This window comes from Lutjanus erythropterus, chromosome 15 (assembly GCF_056507025.1).
Source record: "Lutjanus erythropterus isolate fLutEry1 chromosome 15, fLutEry1.hap2, whole genome shotgun sequence".
Lineage (NCBI taxonomy): Eukaryota > Metazoa > Chordata > Actinopteri > Lutjaniformes > Lutjanidae > Lutjanus > Lutjanus erythropterus.
This window is the reverse complement of record NC_139331.1, coordinates 26,301,265-26,319,090: the sequence shown is the minus strand read 5'-3', so window position 1 is coordinate 26,319,090 and position 17,826 is coordinate 26,301,265. Positions and strand designations below refer to the sequence as shown.

The window sequence follows — 17,826 nt, the reverse complement described above, 5'->3', positions numbered from 1 at the left end:
ATAACAGAGAATGGCAGTAAACAACGTGGTTGGACAAAAGGCTCCACAGGTTTAAGCTCAAATAGTACATGAATCAAGCGAAGCACAGTTCAGCATGCAGCAGCATTTTTTTGGCAGAAGCACAGATACAGTAAGGAGACAATAAAGGAGGTGAAAGGGGTGGCAGCAGCGTTACCTTAGTTAAGTTGCTGAGGGCTAGGTACTGTGCTGACAGCTGGGACACACGGTGGACGAAACCCTTGCCGGCTGCTTGTCCCTCCCAGAGACGATGAGCTCTTTCCCTGAGTCTGCTCAGCTCTGCCTCCCGACTGGCCATCTCCTCCAATACACACTGGGCCAGTATGAAGCAGGAGGGTGATGAGGAAATGAAGATGAAGGAGCAGCAGAATGTGGGGTGGCAGGGTTAAGAGTGACAGAAGAAGTGGAGCAGGTTGTGTGTAAGCACCGTGAAATTTTGAGACAAGGGCAAAATGAAATGACAAAAAATATGAAAGCAAAGACAGAAGGGGGAGGTGTGAGAGGCACAGAGGAGGGGAAACAAGGTTGGTGTCACAGGAACAGACAGGGCAACAGGAACACATCAAAATACGTGGATAAAGACAGGGGAAAGAACATCATAAAAGACAGCATCAGCAGTATTTCTCTTGATGTTCCTTTTTAAACAGAAATACAGTTATTCAGTGAGACACCACAGCACAGCACAGGGAGAGGAGACGAGCCTGATAAAATACTGCAAAGGCAGGGGGTATACATGTGAAAAGGTAAAGAGGATTTTGCCAACACAGGTTCAGACACTCACGCCTGCATGTATTGTATTATACTTGAGGTGCTGGGGGAAGAAATGTAATTGCTTGCAGGGCCAGACAAAAGGCGACGAAGAGAAGTGCTACAGTGGGCGACAGAGTAAATACAAAAATAGCAACAACGATAAGGGCAGAGCTTTGAGATGGGCTTGATATATTTTTTTCTCTATTGTCAGTTTTATCTTTTTAACGCTCTGTGCCTCTCTTCCTTTTTTGTCTCTGCCAGACATGGCAGAGGCTGTTATCGCATCCTGAAAAGGGCCTTTTAGCCACGCAGCGCTTCAGCTGTGACAGAAGGAGAATTAATTAGATTTCTGGACTTTTCCTCTGACTATTGTGTCAAGACGCTGCTCTATTTTGATCCAGTGGTGCTCGACAAATGTAATTAGGTCCTTCCCTTTTTCCCAGCTGATTTGAGATTATACTTGAGGGATGCATATCTGATGGAGAGCTACAACTATTTAGTATCCTTGGAAAACCTACTTAGTATTCAATTTATGTTGTAATGACAGGGCTTACTTGAGTGAAGAGAGGAAATGAGAGAATGTCAGTGATCGCAGCTGAGAAGAGAGCTATAAAAGGTGCACTCTCAGTATGACATAATGCAGTTTAACGGAAAAGGGTGCCTGTAGTATGGATTACAATGCTGATGTACTGCATAACGTATTGCTTAAAGAGTGGCTATGAAACAGTGTAAAAACCAGGGTGCAGACCCATTAATAACCACACAATTTATAGGTAGTAACATGAGCGCTGTAAGGAATACTGTAAGGAATTAGACATCTGCTGGTTAAGAACCCAACGTTGACTGCAGTCAAGTGTAACTGTGTAATGAGCATGACTTTGGCCTCCACGTACCTGTAGTTTGCTGAGCTCCTGTTTCTTGGCTGGAAGGTCGTGTAGCCGAGCACTGCTCTCCTGAACTCTGACCTCTGTGCTGTTCAGCCAGTCCTGCAGAGGCTCAGCACTGGCCTCAAACTCTGTCATCTGGGACTGCAGGTTCTGGAAAGATAACATAAAAGGAGCAGTATGTAACAACTGCACGTCCAAAAAATATTGCAGTCCAAATAGCGAAGTGGAGCCATAGGTGGTATTTTAAATAGGTTGAAATTATATTGAATAGATGATCTATTGGTGAAGCAAGTTGTTTTCCCCCGTCCCCTCGTCCTTAGACTTGAGGACGCTCATTCAGGCTGAGGGAACACTGCAGGAGTGCAAGATGAGCGCAACCTTGTAATTTTACAATAACCAGCAAGGAGGAGTCCTCCACTGTAAGTTGATCAGCTGTTTATAACGGTCACTTGCCTGTTATGCTGAAAACAAAATCTCACTGATCTGATATACACACTCTGGAGTTTGAGGTCTGTGACTGCCCACCAGACTCCAGTAACACATTGCTTAATTTAACCGTTATAAACATCTACTCCTTCTAAAATATTATTGATGATTTTCTTACTATTTATACACAGACACTTAATCATTTGGCAACACTGTGCAAACATAAACAGTCATTCTGGGACAGAACAGAAATTTAATTGGAGGACACCACGGCGGTAGTGTTGCTGTCAGTGCTGTGAGTATTTCCTTATTTTCTGATGACATATCATGGCCCTTATTTATGATTTATTACAGATTTCTTCTTTAAATTTGTCAAATACAACTTGAGAGCTTCTCATATAGTTCACATATAAAATGATTCTGCACAAATTGACTGACTAATGTCAAGTGCTTAATGTACTCTTCACTATAACTTTGCCTGGGAAAATGTAAACAGGCTCATTTTATATGATATTTAAAGAACCTGGCCTGGTGGCAGGCATTAAGAGAAACTGTACAGAAATAGCTGATCTTCTCAGCTTATGTGTTGTTTGTTTGCTTATGTAGGTCATATGGAGTCATCAATATTAAAATGAGACAGTTTTGTAACCAGTTAAAAACTCCTTGCGGTAGCTTTAAGATGTGGTTTCACTACTTTTCATTGTGGAGTAGCAAGTGGTTTAAAAATACAGTTTTAAAGCAGCTTCCTCAGCAGTGGCTAAAATTCTGGTCACTCTGGTGTCAGATTTAAGATGACTATCATATCCATGTCTCTATGCGTAGGCCCTCTGACACAAATCAAATTAAACCAAATCAGTCCTTGTGCCATAAAACATCTGTTGTCAGGAAAACAGACACACTCATTTCAACATCCCAACCACATGGCTAACCTTTATTTAACTAAATAGTCCCTTTGAGATCCAGACTGTCTTTTCCAGGGGAGACCTCAGCTAAGACAGCAGCATCCACACAAAAGTCATTGTTGACCAACCTTGAGTGCATCCTCCCTCATCTGCAGGTTATTCATCAGGCTCTTCCAGTCGTCCCTGGCGTTCGCCACCTTGGCCTTGATTCCCTCCACTCTGTCTTTGGACACCACCGCCATCAGCAGCTCCCCGCTGGCTCCTACTGTACTCAGCCTGGCCTGGCCATGCTCCCTGTCACTCAAGAACTCCTGTGGGGATACACAGACAAAGACAAAGGGACTGTGACTATTTAACACAAACACACACACAAAGGGAGGATGGCTGTGAAAGTGACAGGAGGAGAAAAAAAAATGGACTGAATGACAATCCCCAACTTCTTTTTGTCTTCCATTTCTGATGCAATGGCTGATGGGTAACCAAAATCAATACAGCCATTCTCTCTCTGTTTTTCGCCATTCCCAGAGTCTCACTTTACACTGTCAAAAGTAGTAATTACACCGAGCCATTACCAATTCCATATGCGTGGGCAGAAGGAGGCGTCTGACCCAGGGAGGCAGATAAGGAAAGTCAGCGAGCCTGAAATGTGTTGGTTTTTACATAGCTCCTCCGTACCCACCCTCACGCACACACACACACACACACACCCCTCCCTCAGAGCTGAGCCGATGACAGTAGCGCAGCAGGAACCACTCCACCATCTGTGCAGTCAGCACATCACTTACACACACTACAGTTTCAGCCTCCTCACACACACACACACACACACACACACACATACACACACACACACTACAGCCAAACACAAACAGAGAAAGTCAGTGTCCTTCTCTGTCTTTCTTTGTGTGTGTGTCTCCTCTCTCAATTCATTCACTGTATTTTTTTCACACTTACCACCATTCTCCCCCTGCCAATGTAACTGTATACCACCAATTAAGCGTGACACAATGGATGCCCCCCGCCCCTCCCACACTGGCCCTCCTGGAGGTCAGCCATGTGGAAACATTGTTCCACATTCCTCACCAAGTCAATAATAAATAAAACATGACCGACTCTATATTCCTCTCTCTTTCACAGCCATACACTCTTATGACATTCCCTCTCATCTTCAGAGCTACACAAGAAACTTCTGAAGGAGAACACACAAAAACTTCCCTTCTTTGACATGCTTTTAACATTAAAATAACTGCTTAAAATAACTGGTTCTGAGCTATTTCTTCAAGTGAGTGTTAATTAAATAACTTAAAGAGATGGTCCGGATTATCTGAAGTGGGATTATATGAATGTATTATCTATCTAGTAGATGGCGGTCAACACAGAGAAGGGTAGCAGCAATGAAGCTAAGCAATGAACTGCTGTGGACAGGGTTAGCAACAAAAGGTATTTTAGCCACTTAAAAAAGGTTCACCTAAAAAAAAAAAAATCAATATCAGTTGAAGTGTACACTATATTTAGAATATTTTCTTTGCTTTACTTTACTGTCAGACAGCCTTTTCTGTCAGGAAACAACTATTGTAAAAGTCAAATATCGCTCTCTCAGAACCAACCAAACTTTAAGTTCCATGTGTATTACCTGCACTGACTAAAAACCTTAAATGTTGGAGTAAAATCAGGTTCTGCTCTTTATTATTGTAGAATTACTGTCTTACTATTTAAGCTCAGCTCAAAGCAATAATAATTCCTTGGTGGTAATGCAGTGGTGGACATGGTCAGGTGTCTGAGAGGTAATTAACTGCCTGGTGCAGGGATGTAGGGACGTCTACGTTAACTGACGAGCACCCGACTCTTAGCCAGGGCCCTGGGGTGCTCTAAAGAGGCTGCCAGACTGTTACACCTGCCAGCTTCTCAGAGAAAGACACAGAGACTTCTCAGAAAGAGAGAGACACAGATATTTTTGAAGAGAATGGCACAGAGACCCCGCTGTGGAGCTTTCTCTCATCCCTCTTGGCTATGTGCCCACTTTTGGCTTATCCAGCCCACGGCAGGTCCCGCCACTCCAACAAGCCCACCAGAGGACACTCGACAGCGGGCATGTCAACACAGTCATCCCCTTGAGCAATCGCCCATTGAAAGTGGATTGATTCTTCAACTGTTACATCATTTTACTTTGAGCAGTTTCCTTTGTGGTAGCAAGCTTTGTTTAGCCTGCGAAAAATCCATTGAATGAAATTAAAATACAGCACTAGTTTGTAATTGCCAACTGTGGATTAAGAGCGCACACAATCTTCTGAGGATTTAAAAGGGATAGTTTGGATTATTTGATGTAGGATGGTATGAGATCAATAAATAGTTGGGGCATTTCCTACAGTGCTGCTATCTTAGCCACTTAACAAAGGTCCAGCTGAAAATTTCAATATCAGTTTAAGTGTACACTAGATTTAGAATATTTTCATTGCTTTACTTTGCTGTCAGACAGCCTTCTTTGCCTTTATAGAAGCCAAATATGTTTCTCTGCAAAACAACCAAACTCCATAGGCATAATCAGTAATTTTACCTTACAGAACATGGGAGCTGCTGGTTTACCACTGCCTTGACCTGTTTGTCCTGTTGTTCTGTTTTTTTGTGTTATTGTGTGACCTCGGTGAAGCTAAACTAACCTTTTAAAAGACAGAAGTCACACAATAACACAAACGAACTAACAGATCAAGGCAGTGAGAGACCAGCAACTCCTGTGTTCTGTGAGGTAAAATGAATGATTTTGCCTATGGAGTTCAGTTGGTTTGGAGAAAACAATATTTGGCTTACATAACAGTGATTTCCTGTCAGAAAAGGCTGTCTGAAGGCAAAGTAAAGAAAAGAATTATTCAAAATATGATGTTTTTTGTTTTGTTTTTTAAGGGGACCTTTTAATGAGTGGCTACAATACCTTTTGCTGCTGACCCTAATCACGGCAGTACATTGCTTAACTCCTTTGCTGGTCCTGACCATTAATAAGTACATCATAAATTTCAACTTTAAATAATCCAAACTACTCCTTTAAAATGGCAGCTTAACAGTGTAGGAACACAAAAAGACCTCAGCAGCCTGTATAACTCTGGTTTATGTAACTGAATAAATTACACTCCCCTAACTCTTCTATCAACCGCTGCTTGCTCTGAAATCATTACTGCTTCACTGGAGCTAGTTAATGGCCAATAGTGTCAGACTATATGGCCATTCTGGGTGGCAGTCCTCAGACATGACAGCATGAATGATTATTATTATCTATTCTGCAACCAAAGCAGGTTATTAAAAATTTAGGTCCTTCTCAAAAGGCGGGATTAAAGTAATATTCAGTGACATTCAAATAAATATCAATTCTAGTGCTTTCCATCCCTGAATAATAAACCAAAATGTGATTCAATCTGTATATTTGCTGTTCTGTGTCTGGTAGGTCTGTCCTGGGAAAACTCTCCGGTGTGCAGGAGGTGATGGACTTTATATTTCAAGCAGCAATAAACAGAATTAAAACTGGGAAAGAGCAGCTGAACAGGCAGAAAAAGTGTGATTTCCAAGTGATATCAGTAACGTGTAATGCAAAAACACCATAGTAACAAATTTTATAGCACCATTGTTTTGAGAACATAATAAGAATTTAACAAGTGTCCACTGTAAACAAGAGCTGAGAAAACTATATCTCTTACTTGGATCCTCTGCAGAGCGGTGGAGGCCTCTGCGACGCTTTGTGGCACATCAAAGCATTTGGCGGTGCTGATTTTGGCGTTGACCAACCACTGCTGGAAGTCTCTCAGGGCTGCCCGGAACCTCTGCTCCAACAAGCGCTCCTTATTTTGACACTCCCTGGACGCACGAAGGCTGAGACTGGGGGACAACAGAGACGTCAAGGACTGATTTAACATGAAATCCAGCATGAGAAATGAACAAAGAAAGAAAGGGGTTCCAACCAGAGGAAGTGTGGTTGTTGCTGTCTACTGCCCATGTGCTCATCAAAACAAAGACATGTGCAGATGCTCAGATACTGTACAAACTGTCGTCACGCTATGGCGGAGGAGGAGGTGAAGCCTGAGTAGGAGTGAGAAACAGGCAGGTGGAGAAATGGCAAAGTGGGTGAAGTGGAAGGAATAAGCGCTGGGGAAAGAGGGAGAGTGGGGGATGGTGGTGAGGGCGAGTGCGTAGGAGGGGGTTGAGAGGCAACATATGAGTGGGGCAAGAGTTCACAGGGGTGACAAGATGGAGGGAACAAGGGATGACAGATTGATGCTGTAAGAAAAAGGATGAGACAGAAAGGATATGGCAGGGATACAGTATGTGAGTGAGAGGTTACACTAAAGGGTAATGATATATTAAAGGCATACTTTGACATTTTAGTGGGTTGTATTGTTTCAACAGGAGTTTTTTTTCCTGTTGTTCTGTTATAAATCCTTCAAAATTTCTAACATGAACCATGGAACACAGCAACAACAGACTGGTGATAACAAATTTCTAGTATATGATTTCGACATGTTGAACAGAACTGAAATTTACAAGATAGAAGTCCATTTTGAGGTGAGAGCTAAGATTTCTAAAAGAAAGAATGAATAGAAAAAGGAAGCAGAGACCATGTACCACAATACTTTAAGTCACATTTTAAGGTCAATAGTGAGTAAAGCAGCCTATTCAGCAGACAATAATGTCGATATTGAACAATTGTGCAACATTTATGTCCAATGTCAATGTTTTTAAAATCAGTGCACGGCAAGTATAGTATGAGTAAAGTCCAGTGTGTAAGATTAAAGGGGATTTATTAGCAGAATATGGCAGATGTGCACATGCTTGTGTCTTGCCTTTCTTCAGCTTCCCAGTAGCGCCAACAGTGTGCAACGCTAACTAACATTAGCTAAGAAATTGAGTCTGTTATTGACAACAAATGACCAGCATCCACCACAACACTAGTCTCGTATGACCAGACCTACCTCCACAGCGCATATCGCTGAAGAAAGTTAGGATTCACACATTATGATTCTGTTATAGGGGAAAAACACCCTGCCTTGTTTGTATTTCTTTAAACCAATCACAATCATCTTGGGCAGCACTAGGCCCAGGATGCAGCAGTGGTTCCCCAGCAAAATAGTGTTGGGTGGAAACTTGTTTTTGTTGAACATTTGCACGTCATAGGTGAACCCTGGCATTAAAATGACTAAATCACTGCTAAAGAAAAAGGTAACAGCTGCTAACTTGTCTACATTCATACGGCTAGTGTCCCAGGCACTAACTCGCCATTTTCAGTGCGCAGGTTGCCATCTTGGAGGCTGCTGTTGTTTACCGGGGACTTCGAAAACATAGATGGTGGATGTGATAATGCCAACTGAAACAAGTCGTCCAATGACAGGGTTATACCCACAGAGTACATCTGGTGAGTCAGACTACCACAACACAAGCCTAACTTTACTAACCTCATCTATCAACATGATACTGGCCAATCACTTTCAGTCTTGTGTATGTCACATCTGGCCAATGCCCAGAATTCCCTATGGAGTGATACCACTGCACTGGTGTCATTAATAACAAGGTTTTTCTTAAAATCCCACATAGATCTTTAATTAAAGGTCTGTAATACTGTATTAAAGTTTTAATTATAGAACATACTACTTCATGTACTGGTAGTTATTGTACAATATGGACATAATTTCTAGGGATTCTGGCCTGAATACAGTATAGGTTGTGTGATTTCACATGACATGATCATTAAAATTATTTTCTTATTCTGATTTTCTTAACACTAGCACACACAGGTTCATACATATTGGGCAGTGGGTGAAGGTTAAAGAAGGGGGAGTGGGAGAAGTGATGGAAAGGATGACAGCAGGGAAACAAGGTGCGCAGCTGTTTAAGCAAGAGTTACAGTCCAAAGGGAGGCATGAAAAGAAACAGGCAAAATCACACACAACACACACACATACACACACATATGCACACAAACACCCTTGAGTTTTAATGATGCGATGAGGGCATGAAAGGGTAACACAGTGGGAATAGGATGAGTGTGGAAGAAGCACTTTTTTCTGCTGTGACAGACAAAATCTGGCATGTGCTATGAAGAGAAACTGCCTTTTCCTCCTCTATCTCTGCTCTTCTCCTCTAACTCTTTTTTTCACTCTGCCTCTCTCCTTGCTCTTCTTTCCGCAGTGCTTAATGCAGGACAGGTGCAAAGAGCACAGAGGCCAAGTCTATTACAGACTAAAAAGCCAAGTGAATGAGGCAGGGTGCTGTTTTTGCCAATCAGCAGCCAAAGCCAATTACCCGCCAAAGCATCTCCAACAAGTTGACCTCACTCAGGTTGTCTGCCAATAAATGTTAGTCACAGTGCTTTTTCACACTTCACTGCAAAGTCTCAAAATAACTGGGTTAATTTTACATTCATGCAAATTCAGTGGATAATTTGTGCTACTGTAAAAGTCTATGCTTGTGTATGCATGTGTTGAATATGTATCGTGCATGTTCTTTTGTACGCACGGCTGTTCATTTGAATGCTGTGTTCACAAACAAGTGCTAAATGAACACAAGCTAACTTGTGGGCTCAAAAGCAGGCAATTAGGGCTCAGTAAATAGACTAAGGCATGCAATCTATCAGCATGGAAAACCCAACCACCCAAATGTATCTGATTTCCCTCAAATCATACTCAGCCTTGCATAAAATTAAGGCGAAGAAGGACACAAACCACAACAAACACAGTGAACAAGAGGAGGTGAACGCAAGGTAGTTAAATGTCGCATAGCAACTGGTGGCTGAGGTGTTTCTCTGTCATCCTTCACCTTCGACTAGCTGACACGTGCGTCAGGGCTCTGTGTGCGAGATGGCCACACACACATGCACACACTCCTCTAACACAAATAAGCCTGTAAAACTGAGCGCTAATCCTGCCCACTCAGAAATACGAGGGGTGTTTTTGAGGGAGAACTCTGCCCTTCTTCTAGTGTGGTTTTTGGATTCATTTGCTGTGTTATTGAATGAATGAGCATGTTATGCACTCTGTTTTGTACATTTTTGATCACTTTCTCCACAGGGCCCGGCAATATAGTTTAAATATTAATTACAGCATTATTAAAGATAGATTCTGAGTCAGTTATTACGATGCAGCATATACTGTATATGCAACATTTTACAACAGTTAGTTCCGACCAAATAATTTGACTGGACAAGAGGCATTCAATGAGCATTGACACAGAGTATAACAGCACTGAGGCTGCATCTGTAATTCTATGTTTTTTTGTACACTAAAACAGTATGTGGGGTTTTTTTAGTGTATCCAAAACCTTAGTACGAAACCAATAGTACTTTAAGGTTGTACTATCTCAGATAAATATTACCATGTGAAAGCACTGGAAAGACTGGCAGAAAAATCCAACAATGTATGGCAGGAGTAAAAACCAACAATATAACAGAGTAAGGCAGCCAGTGACCAAGGCAGCTCAAGCGTAACGTCAATAATGCTTCAGTAAGTGTAATTATAAAGTTTAACTTTGCTAGGGGTAGTATATTTATTAAATTAGTTCATTGTTGACACAGGTTACCAAGGTTACGTGTTTTGGTTATGTAATGCAAGTATGGATTTTGTTCTTAATGAACTGAAAATGGACTCAGAGTAGAATACAAGCACGCCAGTTTTAACAGCTTTTGACAGAAATATATACATGGGTTATACAGATCAATTACAAGATCGCTTCCTAAAAAGACTGCATGATCATCAGATGGATTTATTGGTGTTTAACTTTTCAAATCTGCTAAAATCACACACCTGCAATCATAAAATCCTGTGGTTGATTTGTTTGCTTCCAGACCAGAAATGAACCGCCCCTGAGTCCGCTTGGAATCAGGCCGAGACGACCCTTTCCAAGCAGTCTTGGTCTGATTGTTTGGCTCAGACCAGGATGGGTCTCAAAAACATAAACATTGACATTCATTTCATTAAGAAGACAAAGCTGATAACAGTCTCAAGGCAGTTTTATGGATCCATCTGGAAAAGTAAAGGGGAGCCCTATTGTAATCTGTCAACCTACACAAAGTAGCTAATGTTTATGTGTTGTCCAGTCCCATCCCAGCTGCAGAACTACTTGTGTTGTCAGAGCCAAACAAACAAACAAACAAACAAATAAATAACAAGCAGTTCATAATGTGTTGTTGCTTGTAATTGTTAACTAATGAATGGTGCTTGTAAAACTGTTGTATAAAAGCAATATCACACTTAAGGCTGTGCTGTTGTACTGAATATTAGCATAGCTGCAGTTTCACATAGCCACAGCGCACATTGGAAGGTGAGCCTGACTATTAAAATGAGTGTATCGCTGCAAAATGAAAGGTAACTGCCGCTAGCTTGGTTATATCGATACTGTTAGCATCCCAGGCGTTAATTTGCCATTTTCAGTGTGTAGGCTGCAGCTCAGAGGTGGTTGTTGTTTCCCAAGGATTTCGAAAACACAGATAGTGGATGCCACAGTGCTGACTGAAACAAGTCGTACATCTGGTGAGTCAGACTAACATGGCCGTCAGTATTATCTATGACCAAATCACAGCTGTGCTAATTTTCAGTGCAACAACACTCCCTCATGTTTGATATTTCTGTATTTAAAGAAATTATCTAATTATGCAAAACACCTGTTTCCCTATTATTCATTCTTCACTAATTTTGTTAGTTTTTAATAACAACTTGATCTTAATTATTCAATTAAACAGAAATCTATAGAACAATATATTATCATATTATCCACTGAAAGTCATATTAAGTTACCACCCAGCCTTAGCCAATAAATCTCAGTTTCATTTCCAGATCCATATGATGAAAACACACACACACACACACACACACACACACACACACACACACACACACACACACACACACACACAGTTAACTAAAGCTCAAAGACACCTCTCACCTGTTGTGCTGCTTAATCAAAGCAGTGACCCGGTCTGATTGTGAGCCCAGGTCTCTTGAGTATCGCACCAGGTCGTTCAGCTGGCCTTTCAACTTCTCAGCCATTGGCTCGGCGCTCTGCAAGCCCTCCAGTATATCCTAAACAACACAAAACAGACACCAGCTGGCTCAGAGCATGTGTGTGTGTATGTGTGTGTGTCAAGGAAGAGACAAGCACCCAACGGATCTGCATGACACCCTTCAATAAGTGCACTCGCATTCCTATTCACACCCTGGCTTGGTCCTTCTCACTCTTCTCACACACACACACGCTCCAACACATACTCACAGTGCTGCTTGTACAATAGCATTTCTGTTCTTCGCGGAGTGTGTCAGGAAGGAGCTGTGGAAGGGTACCGTTCTCCCGCTCTCCTCAGCGTGCCTCACATTCTGGACTCACACAGTCATGAAATCCTGTCCCATGAAATATGTACAAGCTCTCCGGTCTGACGTATGACCAATAAACAACCCTCCCTCCCTCCCTGCTCTCATGGACTCGTTGCTCTCTTCTCCTTCTCTCCTCCTAACGTTCTACTACTTTCTCTTCTCTCCTCTTACTCTATCCCTCCTCCCACTCCTCGCACTCAATCCCTCTCACACATTTTTCCTCCCCTCTCACTCTCTCACGCTCTCTCCCGGTGGAATTCAGCTGTCAGCCCTCACAGATGCAGGATTGGTTCAAACGCGCACAAACGAGCGCGTAACGAAAACAAGGCTCGATACAGGAAACAGGCTGGAGGAGGAGGAGGAGGAGGAGAGAGAGAAGCAGAGGAGGGGGAAGACTCCTCCTCTGTTCTTTGACAGCCCCAAATTGAGCAAAACCGGAGAAAGGCATGGCCGAAGAACCCCAGTGGAGGAGTGCGAGGGCGTGCTGGCGTGGTCTTTGACATTACAGAGAAATTGTCACATTGTAAACATCCTGTGGAGGTTAGACACAGACCAGCAGGGGAGGCGAGGAGCAAGAAGAAACGACCCCTGCAGTCGAGAAAGACATCACTATACACTTCAGTTCAAACAAGTGAGAGGACAGAAAGGGGAAAGGGGAAGAGATGGAGAGGGGGAATGTTTGGGAGGGAGAGATAGTAGAAAATAATGGCCAAAAAAACAAAAGGAGGAGGGGACAGAGGCAGAAGACAGAATGAGGAGAAAACAAGGAAAACTGATGGGATTGTAGCTGTCACTCCTTCGTCATCCCGCTAAAGCTGATTTACAAACTAATCTGTTTTCAGGATTTACCAATAGAATGGATAATTACTGACAGCTGAATGCAGAGGATGTATGTCTGCACTGTTTGTGTATGTGTGTGTGTGTGTGTGTGCGCCTGTACTTTCCATTAAACCATGATAATCACTTTCTCTAAAATTAACATGGTACAGCACTGCACAGTCAAGCCAATGTCAGCTTTATACACATCTCAGTTTGCCAACCCAAATCCCGCTTGAATAGAAGATTTTTTTTTTATTATTTACCATTTTTTAAATAAACTATTGTGAGCAGATGAACAGTGAATAATTTAGACATTGTGTCACCATTTATTTAAAGGTAAAATATGCAGGATTGTTTGTAAAAGCACCAGTCAAAGCTGGCTCATCCTCTGCAGCTCAACAGACAATAGCGACAGAAAGAGATGTAAACGTTTTCACACCAGAATTAGTGTGTATATGCAGGGTTTTTAAACACGCAGAGAAAAAGGCATTTTTAAAAGTCTCTGTGTGTTCAGCTGTCAGTACTTTTGTAACTTCTAACTGAATCTCTGTGGTTTAATGTTTAATGTCTCTCCTGTGTATCTGTTTGTATTTTTAGGTGTCTGCTTTATTTTACTATTTCATGTTTGCTTTCAGGTGATAGGTGTCATTTAGGTAGGTGTCAGTTACTGACAATTAAAAACCAACATTTCTTGATTTTGCTGCTTCATAATAAAAGCTTTTAGATAAGAAAATAACAGGAGACTTTTATTGTGGGAAATAAATTATAGGAAATGAAGCATTTATCCACCGTTCAGATGCTTTACTCAAGAAGAGCGGTCATCAGAAATTAATAAATAAATACGCACTGCAAACTCTGCTGTGTTGGGCTGACGTACTGAGTCATGTGTATGGATGAAAAAGGAGCAAAAGAGTCCTAGAAATTACAAATGGAAGAGACAAGCCTTCGTTGCCTCCACCAAAAAGGGGCAGAAATGAGCATATTCTGACCTCAAAATCTGTGTGCTGTATTGGCTGGGCGCTACACATGACTGCCAAACAGGGTGAAGCCCAGGAGCGCCCAGAGTAAAGCAAAATATGAGAAAGTAAGCAGGCAGAGGGCAGGGTCTCTGCAGATACAGACACCACCACACACTTCTAGTGGGTCATAAGTGACACTTCAGAGGGATTGTGTTCATCTGAGTGTACACTAGGACTGTGTATTGTTAAGAATATGGCTTTACGATACGCATCACGATACAGGGGTTTCATATTTTGCCATACTGTAAGCAAGGTGATATATTGCTATTTTTAAATCTAATTTTAGAAAAACTGTCAGTATTAATAATAGGTCAACATATGCATAAAATCTGGAAACGTTTACTTTTTTAACGCAATCAGAACATTAAAGATCAATGTCACAACTCTGCTCTTACACTGCTCTTACACATCACAAAATAAATCACTGCCACAAATTGTTGTGTGCATCACAATATCACGATACGTTTTGAGAATCAATACAGGATGACAAAACATGACAATGTAATACTGAACTGTATCAATATTTTCTTACACCCTAGTCTGTACATTGTTTTTTTTAGGAATATTATGCATGTCATTCATAATATGCCTTTAAATCTCATGTTACTATACCTTAGCCAGCTGCCATCCCTCCACTGCTTCCTCGCCGTTGCTCCGCCCTTCAGCTTTAATCAACTCCTGGCTCCACCCTCTCAGCCGTCCATCCAGTTCTTTCAACTCGTCCTCCAGCCGAGCCGTCAGGCGGTCATATTCCTCCTCCGAGGCAGCAGCGGCAGCCAGGGCCCCCTCCAGACCGTCTCTGGCCCTCAGGGCGGCCCCCTCCCACTGCTCCAGAGCCTGGGACAGCGCCCCCAGCTGTCGGTCCATGGCCTCGCAGCCGCCCGCTGCTGTGTGCTCTGCCGTGGTTGCTGCGCTCCGACGCACGCGGCTGAGGCGCTCTCGGCCCTCCAACAGCCGACACTCCACACGCTCCTGATGAGATGGGGGGGTGGACAGGAGACAAAGTTGCTACGGAAACTGTGGCTACGGAAACTGCAGCCTCTGGATGTGCAGTTGATTCTATTTAAAGCTGCCCACGTAGATCTTATACGTCTCCTGCTCCTTCACTTTCTATTTTTTTATCTCTTTGATTCTGTCTTTGCAGCATTTGTTCTGATGTCCTGCATTTGCATTTGCCATCTCAGTATTCTCTCTCTATTACTAATTTCATCTCCTGTCTCCATCCCTCTCTGCCTCCATCTCTCATCCCTCTGTGTGTGTAAAGGTAGCACTTGGAAGACAGAGGGTGTGAAAAGCAAACACTTGAGTGTGATGTGATAGCAGTGAGCTGATTGAGGGATTAAAAGGGGGGAAAAAACAGCATCTGATCATGTTTGTGATTGTGAGTAGAAGGATATGAACATTAACCTTGAGACCATGAATGGGAAATGAAAATGCTGAAAGTAGCTTGTGTAAACAACAAATTATATTTCTCTTCTACTGAAATGTTCACACCATGGCTCTACAAACACAGATTTATAATGTGATAATTAGGACCCATGTGTGAAATTTAAATGCAAATCAATATCTCCTCACATATTTTTTCTCCTTCGTAATTGCAGAAATATTGAGCAGCGAAAAGCTTATCCATTAATTCCACTGCTGCTCTCTTTTACCTTCTTTTTTTTTTACACAGTAATAGACCAACTCAACTGCAGTAAAATGTTCCAGGAGAAATAGAGATATTTGGCTGTGATATGGGAACAAACTGAGAGCCAATTCCAATTCCCGACATAGTTTGCCCTCCTTCATAGCAGGAGTCCATTAAGATTAGATAGGTTCAGATAATTCAGCAATCAGTTACCCTAGCAACAGATAATACATATAATACCTTTCAATTGTGTGTAGTTTAAAAAAAAAAAAATACACCCATCCTTGAGACATGTCTGTGACTTACACTGACAGTGGCATTAATTAAGTGAAATCTTGCCTGATATCACACTTATTGTACCTCAACAATACTTATATTGTACTTAGAATGACACTGGGTTGATTATTCAGCTGCTCTTACAGTGTTGAATGAAATTAGCGTCTGCTTAATAATCATCATAGGTAAGGATCAGCAAACAAATATGGTCCAAATGATGATGAATGAATTAGGGATGTCATGAGAACCAATGCTTGGGTACCAAGTCAATGCCTAAGTCCTAAATCCTTAACTTTCAAACAGGGTCATATCTTAAGTTAGCTAATGTTATCAAACGCTAGCTAACCAGCGAGATAATGCCAACAAAATGCTAGCTAACTTGCTAGCAAATGACTGATGTAGACTAGTTAGTTACTATTTTGCTAACATTGGCTAACTTAAGATGTGAATATGTATCACTTTCACAGGTTCCCCAACAACATCTTTTAACTGCCATCAAAATGTATATTTCTTTCAACATAAACAAACCTAGCACATAGCATATCCAAGTTAGGAATAACAAAAGGAGAAAGTCCACCAAGGTAGCAAACTAGCTCAACTGTCATTGGAGCACAGAGCAGAAAGGAGCATAAGAAGGGTCTATCCTTCCTGACTTGACAGGATAGTATATACGCCTAGTGCTGTAGTACTAGTGTTCTAGTGTGCCGTTAAATGCCAAAAGAAGAAGAAGCAGAACCCCGCTACATCAAGTTGTTGTTCTTCCGTGATGGTAGGCATTGTCATCAACAACACGTTGAAGACAGCAGCAAGTGCAGCTGTAGCACCTCCACCTCACCTGAATGGAACAACCTGGAGGGCCGTTATCACTTCAACGAACCACCAGATGTAACTGTGTTTGCTGAGTTTGAAGCCCCAGAGCCTAAAATCTTTTTTGGCACAAATAGCGCTTTTCTAGTTTCAGTTAACATCAATGTAACATTAACAACATTTCTTAAATGCTATCCTTGACACGTTTATGCTGAAATACATGTTACCATTATATTTGTTTGAGACAGCTGGCACTGCCATGTAACCAACTACATGTATGTTCCATGATGTTTGTAATGGCTACAGGCTAAAGGCTGTTATGTTTAGGCTAACAGTAAAGTAACCATAGGTCAAAGTAGTGATTTCTGTCCTGACCCCTTCTTCAGACTGTCATCTGTCATCAAAATATGTACTTGGGATTTATTGTTTTTATTGTTACTTCCAATAACAAACTGTGATGTTGTCCTGCATCATTTGTGTACTTGTGTTCATAAACATCCTATTTTATTTACAAATTATAAACAAAATCAAGTTATTTCAGATATTTCTTAAGTTATCTGCATCTGTGTCATCTAAAGCTTCAAAATTGACTGATACCTCATCAAAATTGGCTCACCACACTTTTGGTTTGAAAACGGTCATTTTAAAAATGTCAGAAATGGCTCCACAATAACCCACAAAACCACTCCAATATTGTCCAAATTGGCTGAAAAATTGTCCCTATAGGTATGTTCAGTAATTCTAATTATGCTAATGCTCTGGACACATATTTTACATTTCTGACATAAAACTTTTGTGACATCCCAAGAATCAATCTTAACTTCAGATAAAGATGATGTGAAATGACTGAAAACACTGCTAAATGGACAATATGATGGGTCTGTTTTCTCAAACGGTCCGAACTGTGTTAACACAGAGGCTCATTTGATTTTCAATAGATGCATCTCAAATAAA

The 17,826-nt window shown here is 41.6% G+C and overlaps 1 protein-coding gene across 1 annotated transcript in view; it reads right to left on the bottom strand.

Moving 5' to 3' along the window:
* The window catches only part of LOC146314534 (nesprin-1-like), a 92,549-nt gene that overhangs the window by 15,870 nt on the left and 58,853 nt on the right, over positions 1 to 17,826 (bottom strand). Inside the window, exons 55-60 of the mRNA XM_084737083.1 lie at positions 14,772 to 15,131; positions 11,897 to 12,033; positions 6,667 to 6,844; positions 3,112 to 3,294; positions 1,662 to 1,805; positions 176 to 331 (exon numbers count right to left, since the gene is read on the bottom strand). Coding sequence (XP_084593209.1) covers positions 176 to 331; positions 1,662 to 1,805; positions 3,112 to 3,294; positions 6,667 to 6,844; positions 11,897 to 12,033; positions 14,772 to 15,131 — 1,158 coding nt within the window. The remainder of the gene's footprint in view (positions 1 to 175; positions 332 to 1,661; positions 1,806 to 3,111; positions 3,295 to 6,666; positions 6,845 to 11,896; positions 12,034 to 14,771; positions 15,132 to 17,826) is intronic.